Here is an 18,528-nt window from a genome sequence, read left to right on the forward strand (position 1 = left end):
ATTTAAAACATTTACCACTGCAAAGTGAAAGCATTATTTTTAGTCGAATATGAGTAATTTAAAATATGTGGCATATATGTTCTCTATTATAGATAAATTGAGGAAAAAACACTTTCTTCCTTGCTTCATCTTACAAAGGGCAAAAACTGAAAAATGGGACCAGTATTTCTCTTACTTCTTGTAAGCAAGGTTTGCTTTTGTTAGCTCTCCCTGTAGTAGAACCCTCAACCACAGGGCTCCTATCAGTGGGCGCATGGAGTCAATGTAGACTTCAGGTTCTGCTTACATTTTATCTGGGATCTGGCAGTGTGCCCAGACTTCCCCAGAGTTTAAAGCAAATTCAAAATCTGTGCTCTCCACTTTCCATCATCTCCATATATGTTTGCATCAATAACCTACCATCTGCTCATGCGATGCATTGAACATGTATCAAAAAACCAAGAGAGCGACAACAATCCATTACATCCTTGACCATAGCTGCTTACTAGGTCTGGTCATGAAATTCCGCTACGCTCGTGGAGTCTGCAGAGTTTTTCCCAGTTCTGAAAAATTCTGCAAAGCGGAACAAAGTTTTTCATCTCCCGCGGCTCGCCAGTGTTAAGTTGGCGAGTGCGAGCGAGGAAAATCTTACCTCAGGTCATCTCGCGGCTGGTTGCTACTGCTCGCGTTGAGAAAACTTCAGCTCGCTTTGAGGAAGCTGCAGCTCGAGTAAAACATCTACTTGATCGGCTGAAAGAAGCAGCGCCCTCTTTTGCTGCGCTTGGTGCCATTCGCTCTGATTTTTCAAGGCGGGACAAACACCCAACACTACAAATCAGGGCGAGCAGCGTGACCAATTGCACTCTGCTGCTGGCGAAACTCCGAGTACCGCGGCAGAGTTTTTGGGATACTTTGCAAGTTTCTCAGTACATTACATCATTTGGATTGGTCTAAACCTGCACCCAATATAAATAGGGTGGAGTCTGCCTATTCTTTCTAGTCTTCATATACCAATTTATCTGTAGAATGATGATTAGAAGTTCAATCCGGGAGGAAGAGAAAAAAACTAAAGACATTCTCCCTAACCTGACAGGGTACTCTTTCTTGTAGCCCAAGGCCTTGGACACGTTTGACCGGCAGCAGGGATTTAGTGTTGTAAACATTCAAAGCTACCATTAACATACAGCCTTCGTTCTTTTTTTTTTTGGTTGAAAGATCTTAATTCACAAAGTGATGCAGCCATTGGCTTCTTTGTTTTGATATCTGATCATGCTATTTCCCAGCGGCAGCAGTGGAAATGGAAAAGATCAAAATGCCAGGTGGCCCTTACCCTTCTAAAAGGACTTCGCTCCAACTATCATTCCATCACCAAAGTAAAAGCTACCTCCTGCAAGAACATCATCCCTAGAGTTATCAGCAGAAGCAAGCCCTCTTTAGGGCTGTCTAATAGTGTGCCAGCCTCATCACGGAACCCAGTATCCTATCATCAGATAATGGATGCAATTCAATCAAGTTCTTTACAGAGAAAATTGATAAACTCCGATTTTACATCAATAATTCATCATAGTCATTGATCAACAATACCCAGTCACTATTCCAGTAACTGGTCATCTCTCAGTATTATTTCCACACAGACATCTCCAACATTCTGAACTCAAGCTAAGCTGCCTCCTAAAAAGATGGCATTCTTCTCATCTCCATCCTCAAACTCTACATGGAGAAGCCTCACACCTTTTCTTCACATTGTGAATGCCTCACTAACCCAGGCCCTCAGCCAGCCATCCTCAAGACCGGGTAGATCCTACCGCTGCTACAAAAGTCTACACTATCTCCAGTTTGACCATGCCTACGTCCGTCTGCTAAGTCTCCTCTCATTTGTTGGAGAAATCATCAAGAAAGCAGTTACTACTCAGCTATAGGAGCCACAGTAACCTATTTGAAGGCAATCAATAAGGTTCAGGCTATGCTGCAGTATTGAAACAGCCGTACTCCAAGTAGTCAACGATGCCCTCTTCTTCAGTGACAGAAACAACCCTTGCGTCTTGGTCTTGCAGAACCTCTCTGCAACTTTCAGCATCGTCGAACATCCATCATTGACCCACATCCTAAAAAACATCTATGAGCTTCACTGGTACAATTCTACAATATTTTACATCCTACCTTTCTATATCCTACTATTCACAAGCCTGAGTCCGGTGTGCGCTATTGAACCATAGCCTTTAATTATAGTTTCTTCCTGCAAGCCTCTCTGCTTACTGGCGACTGATCATAGAAAAGTCTACATCTCACAAAGCCCGTACATTGACGCATGACATAACGCACAAAGCTGGCTGAGAGACAATGGAGCTTGCAACTTTTAATAGGTGTTCAAGGCCAAATCTGATTGTCACTTTGGCTGTCGGAAGACCAAATAGGCATTTAGTGTGACAAAAATCTTGATGAAGTAAAGTTTTCTTGGGGAACATACTGTTGATGTTTCCATTCAAATTAAAAATTCCAGAATCTCTTTAATGGTGCATATTTTTATCGAAGGAAATTTGGAGGGGTTTTTAAAATGACTGGCTATATGTGATTAGAGTCTCATCCCACTGCCATCGATGACTATTGACACTATTTACGAGTTGAGCCATGTATGTATGTATGTATGTATGTATGTATGAATGGAATACTTTGATAGGGTAATGATTTGTCCCTACAACTAAATCAGTGACTAGCTAACCAAAACCTATTCTGTGTCATACAAAACACTCTTCCACCTCCTAAAGAGACCAGTGACCAACTCTTAAGGTCCACATGTTTCATTAAGGAAATTATCCATGTTATGAAACAACTTGCACCATAGAAAAGAACGGTTTTTAGTAATATACCAACAGGAGCGAGTCAATTGAATATTAGTGTTTACTCATGCTTCCAATCATGTTCCTAGAATGTTGTTCTTAAAATTGTGTCATACATGTTAACCTCGATTTCTCCAAGTAAGTGACTACACAGGGTGTCCCCTTCTGTTGAGACTAGATGCTCTGATTAACCCTGAGTTAGGGTCAGTAGGAACACGGAGTGTGCTCATGTTTTTCCTCACAATTACGGTTTGTCTGCTCTGTTTTCGCAAGTACCTTATCTACTTTTTGTAACGATAAGGGCTTTGTTACTGCATACATATGATGCATGTCTAACTTGATATAGAGCTGATCTAATGCTTCAGTAAAATATGTTCAATTTTATACCCTATTAGGTGTTAAGTCACACTTTTGATTTTCTAGGTAAGATCTCTTCTTACCATGGGTCAATATCTAGAGCAGGGCTCCTGATCACCCTAATGAAAGCTTGAGACCCTTTTTAGATCTCGCCTAAGCAGTGCTTGCGATGTCTCTTTGAGACATGCTGTGTTCAGGATATGGGCTTTAAGCTTTGCCCATTACCCTCCCATGTTTTCAATTGGCTCTTGTGACTGTCTTTTGTAAATGCTTTTCTTCTTTGGTTAGTTTACTTAGTAGTCCCTCCTTAGTCCCTCTTGAAACCTTCCATAAGGACTGCCCCTCTTACATGTGCTCTTATTCTGTGTGTTTCATTTACAATTGTATAGCACTACTTTCTTAATAAGCTGTTGTTGCAGGCACGAAGCTACCAGTTCCCGACCGCAAATGGTATTTTTAATGTATTTTATTTCTTTTGGTGCAGCGCGGCATGCTGCACTTGATCTTGAAGTATGGCAGCTGCTCCTTTCTTTTGTTCTGCATGGCGCAGCTAGCCCACCTTCATTTCTTAAAATTAACGTAAAAAATATTTTGATTCTCCGCGCAGTGCCCATTTCATGAGCGCCGCGCTTTCTTTTACTTGCAGCTTCAGCGCTGCATTTCCGTCGTGTGGTGCCCTCCTTCCCTCCACGGAACAAAACCCTGCCTATTCTATACTCTTCCCGCCCTGCTGCCTGCTTATGGAGTCTGCGCCATTAACTTCAGGCGGTCGTTCTGCTTGGAATAGATGCAACGCTGCTGCCATTTTCTGGTTTGTTGCAGCGAAGCATGTTTGCATAAACGTATGAAATAGTATATATATTTTTTTTTTGTTACTTGGTTTTGTTGCAGTGTAGCATGCCGGTATTATTCAATAAATGCTGTCACAGAGCACGATCCCTCACAGGGTGCAGTACCTAGTGTGGCCAAAAGAGGTCCCAAGGGACACCTAGTGATAACCTGTGGCACTGCTCCCTTTCACGGCTTTGTGCACCGAAAAAAAGTAAATGTTGCTGGACCACCAATAATAGGCTGTATATCTAAATACGTCTAAGGTCCCAAAGGCAAGACCTTTTGAATTGGAAATGCTGGTTTTGATAATTTATTGGCTGAAACATGTTGACACCATTAAGGTTGACAGAGACATAATTCGATAGCCTATTCCAATCTTTTTAATTTTTTATCCTACCCTGCCTGATTTTGAGAAACGGAATTCCTTTGGCTTCTCTACTGCTAGCTAACCTTTATCGAAATTCCTTTGGTTTCCCTACTACTAGCACTTGGAAACCTTTATCAGTAGGCTGTATTCTTTGTCATTTGCTTCAGACACATCAGTAAGCTCTTTTCTATATGGTCACTTCAGACTAAGAGGTAGATTTGGAGTTTGATAAACAGATAATCCATCCCAAATGTGTCATAGTACCTTGCCCACTAAACAAACAGTCTGCCTGCCCTGTTTAGGCTTGGGGAGACCACTCACTTTCCATAAATGGATGCCCAGTTGGCTCCTTTGATGGAACAATTACTCTGATGGAGTAGGGGCTGTCAGAAATAGGGCATTACATTTCCCTCCCTATTAAGGGTGGATGGTATGATGTTATTTTTATTCGGTTCTTCAACCTCTACATAAAACCGAAAAATAAAAAAAATACCCTACACCCTGGGAAAATTGCCTGGGTGTCGGGAGGGGCATTAGTTGTTTATTTTTCAATAAAAAAAACTCTCACTTTAGGATTTTGTTTTTGAAAAACAAAATTGTAATTGTAATCTTTAGTAAACTTTGGTGAAATCTTGGTAAAACAGATGGCGGGTGTTGTCCACCAAACGTTTTGTACGTTGACAAAAACCCCCATGATGGCAGTTCCTGTCGAGGTACACACATCTGTTCCGGGCAGGATTCTTCTTCCGACACACTGATGTATGTTGTCTGCCAAACTCTGGACCTTGTAACATCTTTGTAGCTCGTCTTAAAGGCTTTAATTATAAAGTCACTTCAGATACATATGTTGTGTGCACCCTTCATTATGCAGGCAATGAGGATTCTACTTCTCCATAACACATGCCACGTATGCATCTCTGGTACGCATTAGTAGTATGCACCTAACACGTTACCAAATCACAATTTGGGTTTGCAACTACATACTGAGTCAGTAACTGGAAGGGGCGTCCCCCCCCCCCGCCCCCCCCTACAAAATAGCCATTTGGGATGGGATGTAATAATGTTTTGTGACCGAAATCCGATCGCAAAACATTAATATTTTACCGACTACAGAAAAGTAGTGGTAACCCATTTGCAAATAGGAAGGGTTCCCTAAGGATTCCCTTATCCTTAGTGAATATTGACAAAAACATTCTTTAAATGGTCCCATGGACTACTGCCTTGTGTTAAAAATGTTTGTAAAACTTTTCAGTTTTATTTACTTTTTTAAATGCATCTCGTTTTCTTTTAAGGAAAAGAGGACTAATTTTCGTTTTAAAAAGTTGCTTTAATAAAAAACAGTCGCAGACCTGGTGATCTGCAAACCTCCATCGCTATGATGATACGTCGCAATTTGCGATTTACCTCTTTAATATTCAAGAGGGTAGGCGAATTGTGGCCAATAGTCTGTATTTTAAGAACTAAGCTATTTGTTTCAAGGTCAGTTTGCAAAATACAACCCTTTGCACAAAATAACATGTCACAAAATTTCTGGTCGCGAATTGTGACCAGTATATTAGAAACCAGTGTTCAGTACCTCTAGCCTTTAATCTTGTGTTCACTGGTAGAATGCTTTCACTGCTAGAATGCTACAATCATCTAACTGCTATTTGCTGAGAGCTCTGCTCTTTGAAATGGCAATAATTGTTATTTTCATTTTACTCTAGACTTGAGATGTCCTTTGGTTCCTTGTTTAGTACACAAAAAAACCCAACCTCATCCATTCCTTTCTCTACAAGAATTTGTTCAGGTATAGAACTTCTTTCTTCGCCTTTCCAGAGCCTATAGACTGTAGGGTAACATTGTGCGACGGTGACTTAAAAAAAGAAAACACTTGCTGAAGATGCACTTTTTGACCTGGGTCAATTTGGCAACCATGTCAATGCAATATTTCAGTCCATGTTAATACAGCTTAATATAAAAGAAGTAGTTGAATAAATACACTTGAAGAATCAGTGAACGCACAGCACATAGTTTTAATTTTTGCTTATATGTGTGAAAATGCAGAATTTATTCATGGACAGGGTAGTTCCAAGGACGATTAGTTAAATCAGGGAGTTGTGCTTCCTTGCTATTTCAGAAACTGAGTTTAGCCTTTGAACAATGATAAGATTACATTTACTGTTCACATTGGTGATGGTAGAGATAAAGTAGTGTCTTTGCGGATATAATGTTAAAAATATACATTTGATTTGAAAGCTTCAATGATGCATCTCAGGGCATTAACAAAAAAAAGTTCACTATTCCACGCTTCTTCTCTTAAGGCCAGAGAACAACGTTCAGTTTGCAAACTAGCATGTGACAATGGCACACAGATGGGTTTGTGAACTGGTCTTAATTTTTGCAACGTGACTGGTCAGGGCCGACTTTAGGGCAGTGCGACTGATGACCTGCAAAAAGGGGGGGGGCACTGAACTCTGGGGGTCGGTCGCCTGTGTTTAACATTAATTTTAAAGCACCTGCTACAGTGTTCATTGTGCATCCAGCTTTCAGGCAGCAATAAAAATGTCAAGATAACTCTTGTGATTAATGTTTCTGCTAGAGAGAGAGATCAGAGTTTTATCTAGGGGCAGATTTGACTCACCATAAAGTAGTGCAGGGGGTTAATGTGCCTGCTGCAAAGAACAGATCTGTATCTGTAAAATTGTTATTCACAGGAAGTTGCTTCCCATGTGCGAATCACTTACCACTCCAACTCCAGGGTCAGTTATCTAGCAGTGGTTTGCAACACAAAATGCAGTTGTAAACGATTTTTACTTCTGCAAATTGTAAAGAGGAGTAGGATGCTCCTTTCATTCCTCTTCCTCTTTGTGAAAGGGTCACAGACATTACTGTAAAAGTGGGAAAGTTTTCTGACTCATAGTAACTTTTGTACATTAAAAATCTCTGTTTTGTGGTCTGAGCCCTTGCGATCTTAAAAGATCTTAATACAACTGGCCCCTATATTGCCTAAAATTTCTCTGCAAGAGAAAGTAAACAGCTTATTATTGTGAGAATGAAGAACACAGTTAAATTCTTCAAAAGGGTAGGTGAACTGCTTATTGATCTATTGTGTAGCAAAAAAAAAACAAAGGCAATTTGAAAACAGCAGAGCACCAAGATATATTTTGTGGTCTGTATATTTCTTTCCTTAGGAGCTCTTGGGTGCAATCTAAGTGCAATGTAAGATTATTTATCTTTTTATCTTTTATAACAAATAAGTTAAGCTTGTTTTCTAACGACACATTTCTTAAGGGCCGTCAGGAGTGAGGAATTGTTCTTGGAAACATGTCTTGTTTAAGGAGAGCCTCATCTAGTCTGCCCATTTCCAACCTGTTCATAAAATATGGATCATGAATAGTCTTGATCTTTACCACTGCTCTCTCATACTATTTTCCTCATTTGACTTTCACATGTAATTTTTTTTCAAATAACGTAATTGAAATACTGTTACTCATCATATTTATTGATTTCTTACATATATATGACGCAAGCTTTTTTTTTTTTGACTACTGTTCCTACGACTCATATGGTGTGGTTGTCATATTCATTCACACCCTTTCTGTGAAATTAAGCTTTGTTTGTTCTGAACTTCCCCTATGCTGCTACATATAATCTGCTGTTGGCTGTAGAGTACACCTCCAGTACGAATGCAGACCATGCACTAAGGCAATCACTCAGTAATCAGCAGTACTTGCTTAGATGTATCCCCAGTTTTTCGGAAGCCCTCAATAAATGTACCGATTTGTCCTTGATCACTTAGCAGTCCTCAGGGCTTGCCGTATTTGCAACTCCCCTCAGGCGGGAGAGTGTATCCCTAGTGAGTATAAACCAACTGTGGAATGGCAATCGCCACACTGACTGGGTCATCTTGGCCCCATGTTTTTTTTTTTTTTTGTTGCTCACATCCCTATTGTTCATTTCTATATTGGAACTGCAGAATGGCATTGTAGACTGGAGTATTTCATCATCGCATAGAGGTGATTTCTCCAAGGAGAGACAAGAGACTGACAGATGTTGACTTTCACACTTATCTCCACCTCAAATCTTATTTCCTTCACAGAGAAGCTAGAGAGTTGAGCATGAAGTCTGTTGCCATCCATCTTTCTATTTGTCGGGCTGCATCTTTTGCCTGCTTCCTTGTTTACTAGGTATGTGTCTGATGTATTTGTCCATGTGCGTAGGTAATGTACATTGGATAGTCTGTGGACTGGTGGTGGCAAGTCTGGTTGGAGATTTCTCTGGTTGTTGGTAATTATGTTGCTGTTTGTTTATGTGCGTCTGTATCCATGATGTTGATTCAGCCTTCATATGTGGTTTTATTGTAATCTGGGTCAATATAGGCATGGATGTTTTGTGTCCGTAGACACAATACACACGCTGAAAAACCTGACCCGGCCAGAGCTTGTTTAACGTAATAGTTCAGCCAATTGCGTATCAATTTCTCAAGAGGGCTCCTTTTTAGGGCTCGCCTGCTGTGCGCATGCGCACAGCTGGAAGCTCTATAGGGGCTTATCCAGTGTTTAACCACCACTGGCGATTCCTTTGAGTGCATGTGCTTTTTAGGTCATTGCGCAAGCGCAAGCCCTAAAAAGCACGTGCACAATGTCACCAGCCATCTGCCTGCCTGCCTCGCATTACCACATCAAAGGCAGCCGTCCCAGGTCATTTGTCACCTCCTAATTATTCACTGCCTGCCGGCCGTATTTTCAGTTTCGTCTCCTAATCTTCCCGCCCCTTGCTGCAACAACTTTTTATGCTCTGCTTGAAAAGAAACATGGAATGCATGCTGTATCCTTTTCTGTAAAGATAAATGCCGCTCTGTCAGTAAAACCATTTTTTGAGTGAATCAGTGTGCCGTCTTTTGGGAACACATCTCCCCCAAAAATGTGCCTCAATAACTTAGGACCACAAATTCCATGCTTCTTAAGAGGGCTTTTCGGAGTTTTGGTTTAAGTACTGAGTGCACTGTGTAAATGTGCCTCAATAACTTAGGACCACGAATTCCATGCTTCTTAAGAAGGCTTTTCGGAGTTTTGGTTTAAGTACTGAGTGCACTGTGTAGTAGCTAGCTAAGGCGCAGTTATGTTGCCATGTGCTGTTGCCATGCCCAGACAACATTCATATATATTTTCTTTCCTTTCTGCACACATTGTTGCAATTTATTTTGCCCTGCTACTTATCATTTTCTAAGCAGACCTTTAAAATTCGTCATTCCTTAAAATATAGCGTAGCTTCGGTATTAATTAAACACCGACAGGTTTAACAAAACCTTCTCCCAATGCAGATGTTAACAAACAAACCTCTCTCATTTACGGTTCGTACTCTTTTCTTTTCTGTGATTTAGTTTTCCTTCCAGAATAACGTCCTACATATTTTTCTGCATGTATCTGTTGGAACAGTAGCAAGCACTTGTCATAATTTATCCAGCATTGTTAAAGGATAGATTTTTTTTGTTTTGAGAGTTGTAATTTCTGTTAAGGCTCCCACCACACAGCTTCACCTACACAGCTCCACCAAGGCACCCACCACACAGCTCCACCGAGGCACCCACCACACAGCTCCACTGATGCACCCACCACACAGCTCCACCGACACAGCTCCACCGATGCACCCACCACACAGCTCCACCGACACTGCTCCACCGATGCACCCACCACCCAACTCCACCTACACAGCTCCACCGATGCACCCACCACACAGCTCCACCGATGCACCCACAACACAGCTCCACCGATGCACCCACCACACAGCTCCACCGATGCTCCCACCACACAGCTCCACCGATGCTCCCACCACACAGCTCCACCGATGCACCCACCACACAGCTCCACCGATGCACCTACCACACAGCTCCACCGATGCACCCACCACACAGCTCCACTGATGCAACCACCACACAGCTCCACCGATGCAACCACCACACAGCTCTACCGAGGCACCCACCACACAGCTCTACCGAGGCACCCACCACACAGCTCCACCGAGGCACCCACCACACAGCTCCACCGAGGCACCCACCACACAGCTCCACCGAGGCACCCACCACACAGTTCCACCGAGGCACCCACCACACAGCTCCACAGATGCACCCACCACACAGCTCCACAGATGCAACCACCACACAGCTCCACCGATGCACCCACCACACAGCTCCACCGATGCACCCACCTCACAGCTCCACCGATGCACCCACCACACAGCTCTACCGATGCACCCACCACACAGCTCCACCGATGCAACCACCACACAGCTCCACCGAGGCACCCACCACACAGCTCCACCGAGGCACCCACCACACAGCTCCACCGAGGCACCCACCACACAGTTCCACCGAGGCACCCACCACACAGCTCCACAGATGCACCCACCACACAGCTCCACAGATGCACCCACCACACAGCTCCACCGATGCACCCACCACACAGCTCCACCGATGCACCCACCTCACAGCTCCACCGATGCACCCACCACACAGCTCCATCGATGCACCCCCCACACACCTCCACCGATACACCCACCACACAGCTCCACCTATACAGCTCCACTGATGCACCCACCACACAGCTCCACTGATGCACCCACCACACAGCTCCACCGACACAGCTCCACCGATGCACCCACCACACAGCTCCATCGATGCACCCCCACACACCTCCACCGATACACCCACCACACAGCTCCACCTATACAGCTCCACTGATGCACCCACCACACAGCTCCACTGATGCACCCACCACACAGCTCCACCGACACAGCTCCACCGATGCACCCACCACACAGCTCCACCGACACAGCTCTACCGATGCACCCACCACACAGCTCCACCGATGCACCCACCACACGGCTCCACCGATGCACCCACCACACAGCTCCACCTACACAGCTGCAGTTATGCACCCATCACACAGCTCCAGCGATGCAGCCACCACACAGCTCCACCGACACAGCTCCACCGATGCACCCACCATACAGCTCCACCGAGGCACCCACCACACAGCTCCACCGAGGCACCCACCACACAGCTCCACCGAGGCACCCACCACACAGCTCCACAGATGCACCCACCACACAGCTCCACCGATGCACCCACCACACAGCTCCACCGATGCACCCACCACACAGCTCCACCGATGCACCCACCACACAGCTCCACCGATGCAACCACCACACAGCTCTACCGAGGCACCCACCACACAGCTCTACCGAGGCACCCACCACACAGCTCCACCGAGGCACCCACCACACAGCTCCACCGAGGCACCCACCACACAGCTCCACCGAGGCACCCACCACACAGTTCCACCGAGGCACCCACCACACAGCTCCACAGATGCACCCACCACACAGCTCCACAGATGCACCCACCACACAGCTCCACAGATGCAACCACCACACAGCTCCACCGATGCACCCACCACACAGCTCCACCGATGCACCCACCTCACAGCTCCACCGATGCACCCACCACACAGCTTCATCGATGCACCCCCCACACACCTCCACCGATACACCCACCACACACCTCCACCGATGCACCCACCACACATGCCCCCACTACACATGCCCCAACCACACAGCTCCACAGATGCCCCCACCACACAGCTCCACAGATGCCCCCACCACACAGCTCCACCGATGCACCCACCACACATCTCCACCGATGCACCCACCACACAGCTCCACCGATGCACCCACCACACAGCTCCACCGATGCACACAGCTCCACCGATGCACCCACCACACAGCTCCACCGATGCACCCACCACACAGCTCCACCTATACAGCTCCACTGATGCACCCACCACACAGCTCCACTGATGCACCCACCACACAGCTCCACCGACACAGCTCCACCGATGCACCCACCACACAGCTCCACCGACACAGCTCTACCGATGCACCCACCACACAGCTCCACCGATGCACCCACCACACAGCTCCACCGATGCACCCACCACACAGCTCCACCGATGCACCCACCACACAGCTCCACCTACACAGCTGCAGTTATGCACCCATCACACAGCTCCAGCGATGCAGCCACCACACAGCTCCACCGATGCACCCACCATACAGCTCCACCGTTGCACCCACCATACAGCTCCACCGTTGCACCCACCATACAGCTCCACCGATGCACCCATCACACAGCTCCGCCGAGGCAACCACCACACAGCTCCGCCGAGGCAACCACCACACAGCTCCGCCGAGGCACCCAACACACAGCTCCGCCGAGGCACCCACCACACAGCTTCGCCGATGCACCCACCACACAGCTCCGCCGATGCACCCACCACACAGCTCCGCCGATGCACCCACCACACAGCTCCGCCGATGCACCCACCACACAGCTCCACCGATGCACCCACCACACAGCTCCACCGATGCACCCACCACACAGCTCCACCGATGCACCCACCTCCACAGATGCACCCACCACCCAGCTCCACAGATGCACCCACCACCCAGCTCCACAGATGCACCCACCACCCAGCTCCATCGATGCTCCAACTAAGCTCCACCAATGCACCCACCACACAGCTCCACCAATGCATCCACTAAGCTTCACCGATGCACCCACCACACAGCTCCACCAATGCACCCATCACACAGCTCCACCGATGCACCCACCACACAGCTCCACCGATGCATCCACCACACAGCTCCACCGATGCATCCACCACACAGCTCCACCGATGCATCCACCACACAGCTCTACTGATGCACCCACCACCCAACTCCACCGATGCACCCACCACACAGCTCCACCGATGCACCCACCACACAGCTCCACGGATGCACCTACCACACAGCTCCACCAATGCATCCACCACACAGCTCCACCGACACAGCTCCACCGATGCAGCCACCACACAGCTCCACCGATGCAGCCACCACACAGCTCCACCGATGCAGCCACCACACAGCTCCACCGATGCAGCCACCACACAGCTCCACCGATGCACCCACCACCCAACTCCACCGATGCACCCACCACACAGCTCCACCAACACAGCTCCACCGACGCACCCACCACACAGCTCCACCTACACAGCTCCACCGATGCACCCACCACACAGCTCCACTGATGCACCCACCACACAGCTCCACTGATGCACCCACCACACAGCTCCACCGACAGCTCCACCGATGCACCCACCACCCAACTCCACCGATGCACCCACCACACAGCTCCACCGACACAGCTCCACCGATGCACCCACCACACAGCTCCACCGACACAGCTCCACCGATGCACCCACCACACAGCTCCACCGATGCACCCACCACACAGCTCCACCGATGCACCCACCACACAGCTCCACCTACACAGCTGCAGCGATGCACCCATCACACAGCTCCAGCGATGCAGCCTCCACACAGTCCACCGACAGAGCTCCACCGATGCACCCACCACACAGCTCCACCGATGCACCCACCACACAGCTCCACCGATGCACCCACCACACAGCTCCACCGATGCATCCACCACACAGCTCCACCGATGCATCCACCACACAGCTCCACCGATGCACCCACCACACAGCTCCACCGACACAGCTCCACCGACGCACCCACCACACAGCTCCACCTACACAGCTCCACCGATGCACCCACCACACAGCTCCACTGATGCACCCACCACACAGCTCCACCGATGCACCCACCACACAGCTCCACCGACACAGCTCCACCGATGCACCCACCACACAGCTCCACCGATGCACCCACCACACAGCTCCACCGATGCACCCACCACACAGCTCCACCTACACAGCTGCAGCGATGCACCCATCACACAGCTCCAGCGATGCAGCCACCACACAGCTCCACCGACACAGCTCCACCGATGCACCCACCACACAGCTCCACCGATGCAGCCACCACACAGCTCCACCGATTCAGCCACCACACAGCTCCACCGATGCAGCCACCACACAGCTCCACCGATGCAGCCACCACACAGCTCCACCGATGCAGCCACCACACAGCTCCACCGATGCAGCCACCACACAGCTCCTCCGACACAGCTCCACCGATGTACCCACCACCCAACTCCACCGATGCACCCACCACACAGCTCCACCGACACAGCTCCACCGATGCACCCACCACACAGCATCACCTACACAGCTCCACCGAGGCACCCACCACACAGCTCCACTGATGCACCCACCACACAGCTCCACCGATGCACCCACCACACAGCTCCACCTACACAGCTCCACCGATGCACCCACCACCCAACTCCACCGATGTACCCACCAGACAGCTCCACCGACACAGCTCCACCGATGCACCCACCACACAGATCTACCTACACAGCTCCACTGATGCAACCACCACACAGCTCCACTGATGCAACCACCACACAGCTCCACCGATGCAACCACCACACAGCTCCACCGATGCAACCACCACACAGCTCCACCGATGCAACCACCACCCAGCTCCGCCGATGCAACCACCACACAGCTCCACTGATGCAACCACCACACAGCTCCACCGAGGCACCCACCACACAGCTCCACCGAGGCACCCACCACACAGCTCTACCGAGGCACCCACTACACAGCTCCACAGATGCACCCACCACACAGCTCCACCGATGCACCCACCACACAGCTCCACCGATGCACCCACCACACAGCTCCACCGATGCACCCACCACACAGCTCCACCGATGCACCCACCACACAGCTCCACCAATGCACCCACCACACACCTCCACCGATGCACCCACCACACACCTCCACCGATGCACCCACAACACACCTCCACCGATGCACCCACCACACACCTCCACCGATGCCCCCACCACACATGCCCCCACCACACATGCCCCCACCACACATGCCCCCAACACACAGCTCCACAGATGCCCCACCACACAGCTCCACCGATGCACCCACCACACAGCTCCACCGATGCACCCACCACACAGCTCCACCGATGCACCCACCACACAGCTCCACCGATGCACCCACCACACAGCTCCACCGATGCACCCACCACACAGCTCCACCGATGCACCCTCCACACAGCTCCACCTACACAGCTCCACTGATGCACCCACCACACAGCTCCACCGATGCACCCACCACACAGCTCCACCGACACAGCTCCAGCGATGCACCCACCACACAGCTCCACCTACACAGCTCCACCGATGCACCCTCCACCCAACTCCACCGATGCACCCACCACACAGCTCCACCGACACAGCTCCACCGATGCACCACCACACAGCTCCACCTACACAGCTCCACCGATGCACCCACCACACAGCTCCACTGATGCACCCACCACACAGCTCCACCGACACAGCTCCACCGATACACCCACCACACAGCTCCACCTACACAGCTCCAGCGATGCACCCATCACACAGCTCCAGCGATGCAGCCACCACACAGCTCCACCGACACAGCTCCACCGATGCACCCACCACACAGCTCCGCCGATGCACCCACCACACAGCTTCGCCGAGGCACCCACTACACACCTCCGCCGAGGCACCCACCACACACCTCCGCCGAGGCACCCACCACACACCTCCGCCGAGGCACCCACCACACAGCTCCGCCGAGGCACCCACCACACAGCTCCGCCGAGGCACCCACCACACAGCTCTGCCGAGGCACCCACCACACAGCTCCGCCGAGGCACCCACCACACAGCTCTGCCGATGCTCCAACTAAGCTCCACCAATGCACCCACCACACAGCTCCACCAATGCACCCACCACACAGCTATGCCGTGGCACCCACCACACAGCTCCGCCGTGGCACCCACCACACAGCTCCGCCGTGGCACCCACCATACAGCTCCACCGATGCTCCAACTAAGCTCCACCAATGCACCCACCAAACAGCTACACCGATGCACACACCACTCAGCGCAACCACAGCATCACTGGTTCAAATATGTTCTTCCAATTTTTCAAGCTTTCACGCTTTATTACAAATCACAAAAAGATGTTAATATTTCACTTCTGTTCTTGGATTTTCGTCACAATAAAAAACACTGAACATAATCTTCACAAATGTTATTTACAAAAGCTATTAATTTAGCTATTTTAAAATAAACACATAAATAAAAATAATTCATTTATAACACCAATAGCTCAAACTTTCCTAATGCGAGCCCTATTGCATTTCCAATGCTTGTTATCATTGAAATTCATCTCACAGTTTTCAAACTTCACAATAGGAGAAGGGTAATATTTAGCTCTACTTCTGCATGATGACTCTCCCATAAAGAAGACCTCTGTATATATGCATAGGTGCATTGAGAAATGTATGTAAAACCCACTTTATGGAAATATGTGTAGCATTAGGCATTCAAACTATACAGTGAGTACTGTAAATGACCTCTTTTTTCACATTTTGTCCTTATTTTACAGGTGAAGGAGCTGGGCGCCACTGTCTACAACTGCAGCTGCATGGTCCAAGACTTGCAGAAGCTTTTTGAAGCCTACTGGTCCCTAGGTGCACCTGGTGCCATTGTTCCCTCTCCTTGGCCATCTAACTATTCCACCAGCTATAACAAGGATACTCCCCTGGAGGTGGAGTTGAATGGGACCAGCTCAGATGTTTACCTGTCGGTAAGGCGCTCCCAGTGCACATGTGATTTGTATTTGTAGTGGTCATTGCTTAGTTGCCTGTTTGACTTCAATGGATCAATTTCACACAGGGTTGAGATCATGAGAGCCTTCATGTCTGGGCTTCCAAAATTATATTGTAATTGTCAGTGTATTGTCTGCAAAAGCATTTGGATTATTTATTTTACCCCTGCCTGTTTTCTTCAGTTCCTAGTGTAGCACTGAATACAAAAGCCCAATTCACATTAGAGCAGTTGGTATTGGTTGAGGGCTTTTAACCGTCAGGCCTGGAAAAATATTAGATTTTTCTTTCATTATGTTTACTTTGATCTTTCCTCTTCTGTTCATCTATAGAGTGCCCCACCAGCCCTATGTGCTGAGGGTCGGACGAAAGACCTCCAATCAATCCTCAGCATCATAGACGATGCCCGACATTTTGTCTACATTTCTGTGATGGACTACGTACCAACAATGGAATTCTCATTCCCTAAAAGGTATGTCTTTTGAAACCTTTTCCCATTCGGTCTACACATAACATCTGTTCCCATGTCGTCTTTGTTGTTTCTTCTGCATTGTGGACATCAGCATATTCACTTATAGGTTATGATCTTCTCTGTTGTTTCTCAGTTTTTCAAGAGATTCTAATGGAATCCTTTAACATTTAATCAACTATAAAAAAAAAAAAACAAGTTTGTAGTTATCAAATGTTTGTGGCAGCCAGCGCTTCTAGTCGGTTGAACAATATTAGCCAACCTAGTAGCAGCCACAACTTTGGGTGCACTTAAATATGTAGTTATACAAGGCAATCTGTGTCAGAACAAATAACATTAACAGACTTTAGTGAACAATGGCACTGAAAGAATGGGCATGCCTTGTTATTTTTTAGACTTTTTATTTTTTTTAAACTTCTTTTTATTAACCACTGCTCCCAGCTTATCCAGAACAGGTGACATGCATGTACATTTCCAACATCAAAAGCCCATATGCACCCAATGCTTTTAACATGACATCCCATTCTTGTGCTCGATCTCACTACCTGTGAGCTGAGTTACTCTTGTTTTTAGCAGCAGTACAATTTTTTGTTAATGATAGGACCAGCATCCTAAAACAACAGAGGAACAACAATAATCATAATAGGGAATCTAGATTATCCCACCTCACCCTTCTCCCTCCACCCTTGTGGCAGCGACAGACAGGCAGCACAGTACCTCTGACATAGGTAAAAAACTAGCGGTGCACTCATAACTTGTTTGTGAGTCATGTGCTCATGGTGTGGGAGGGTGCGAGCGGCGGTGTTTCATAGGCTGGTATTGGAGTGGGCCAGTGCTCGGCGAGCTATGCATGCTCTCATTCGTTTCTGTGGACAATTCATTCAACATTTGTCCCTATTCCAGGAGATCGCTTTCCGCATTCTCATCGGTCCATACTGCTCTGAGGCGACATTCCTCGGCTACCCCCCACTCCCGTTGGTCATCCCTCCATTTTTTCCACGTGGGTGGTGCTGGGTGTATCCAGTGGATCGCTATCCGCCA

The 18,528-nt window shown here is 48.2% G+C and overlaps 1 protein-coding gene across 2 annotated transcripts in view; it reads left to right on the forward strand.

The window, feature by feature from the left end:
- Positions 1 to 18,528, forward strand: part of PLD3 (phospholipase D family member 3) — a 270,541-nt gene that overhangs the window by 191,748 nt on the left and 60,265 nt on the right. For both annotated transcript variants that reach the window (XM_086938250.1, XM_086938251.1), the window contains exons 8-9: positions 16,799 to 16,999; positions 17,351 to 17,490. In XM_086938250.1, the coding sequence (XP_086794376.1) occupies positions 16,799 to 16,999; positions 17,351 to 17,490 (341 nt within the window). The remainder of the gene's footprint in view (positions 1 to 16,798; positions 17,000 to 17,350; positions 17,491 to 18,528) is intronic.

This window comes from Lissotriton vulgaris, chromosome 9 (assembly GCF_964263255.1).
Source record: "Lissotriton vulgaris chromosome 9, aLisVul1.2, whole genome shotgun sequence".
NCBI classification, from domain to species: domain Eukaryota; kingdom Metazoa; phylum Chordata; class Amphibia; order Caudata; family Salamandridae; genus Lissotriton; species Lissotriton vulgaris.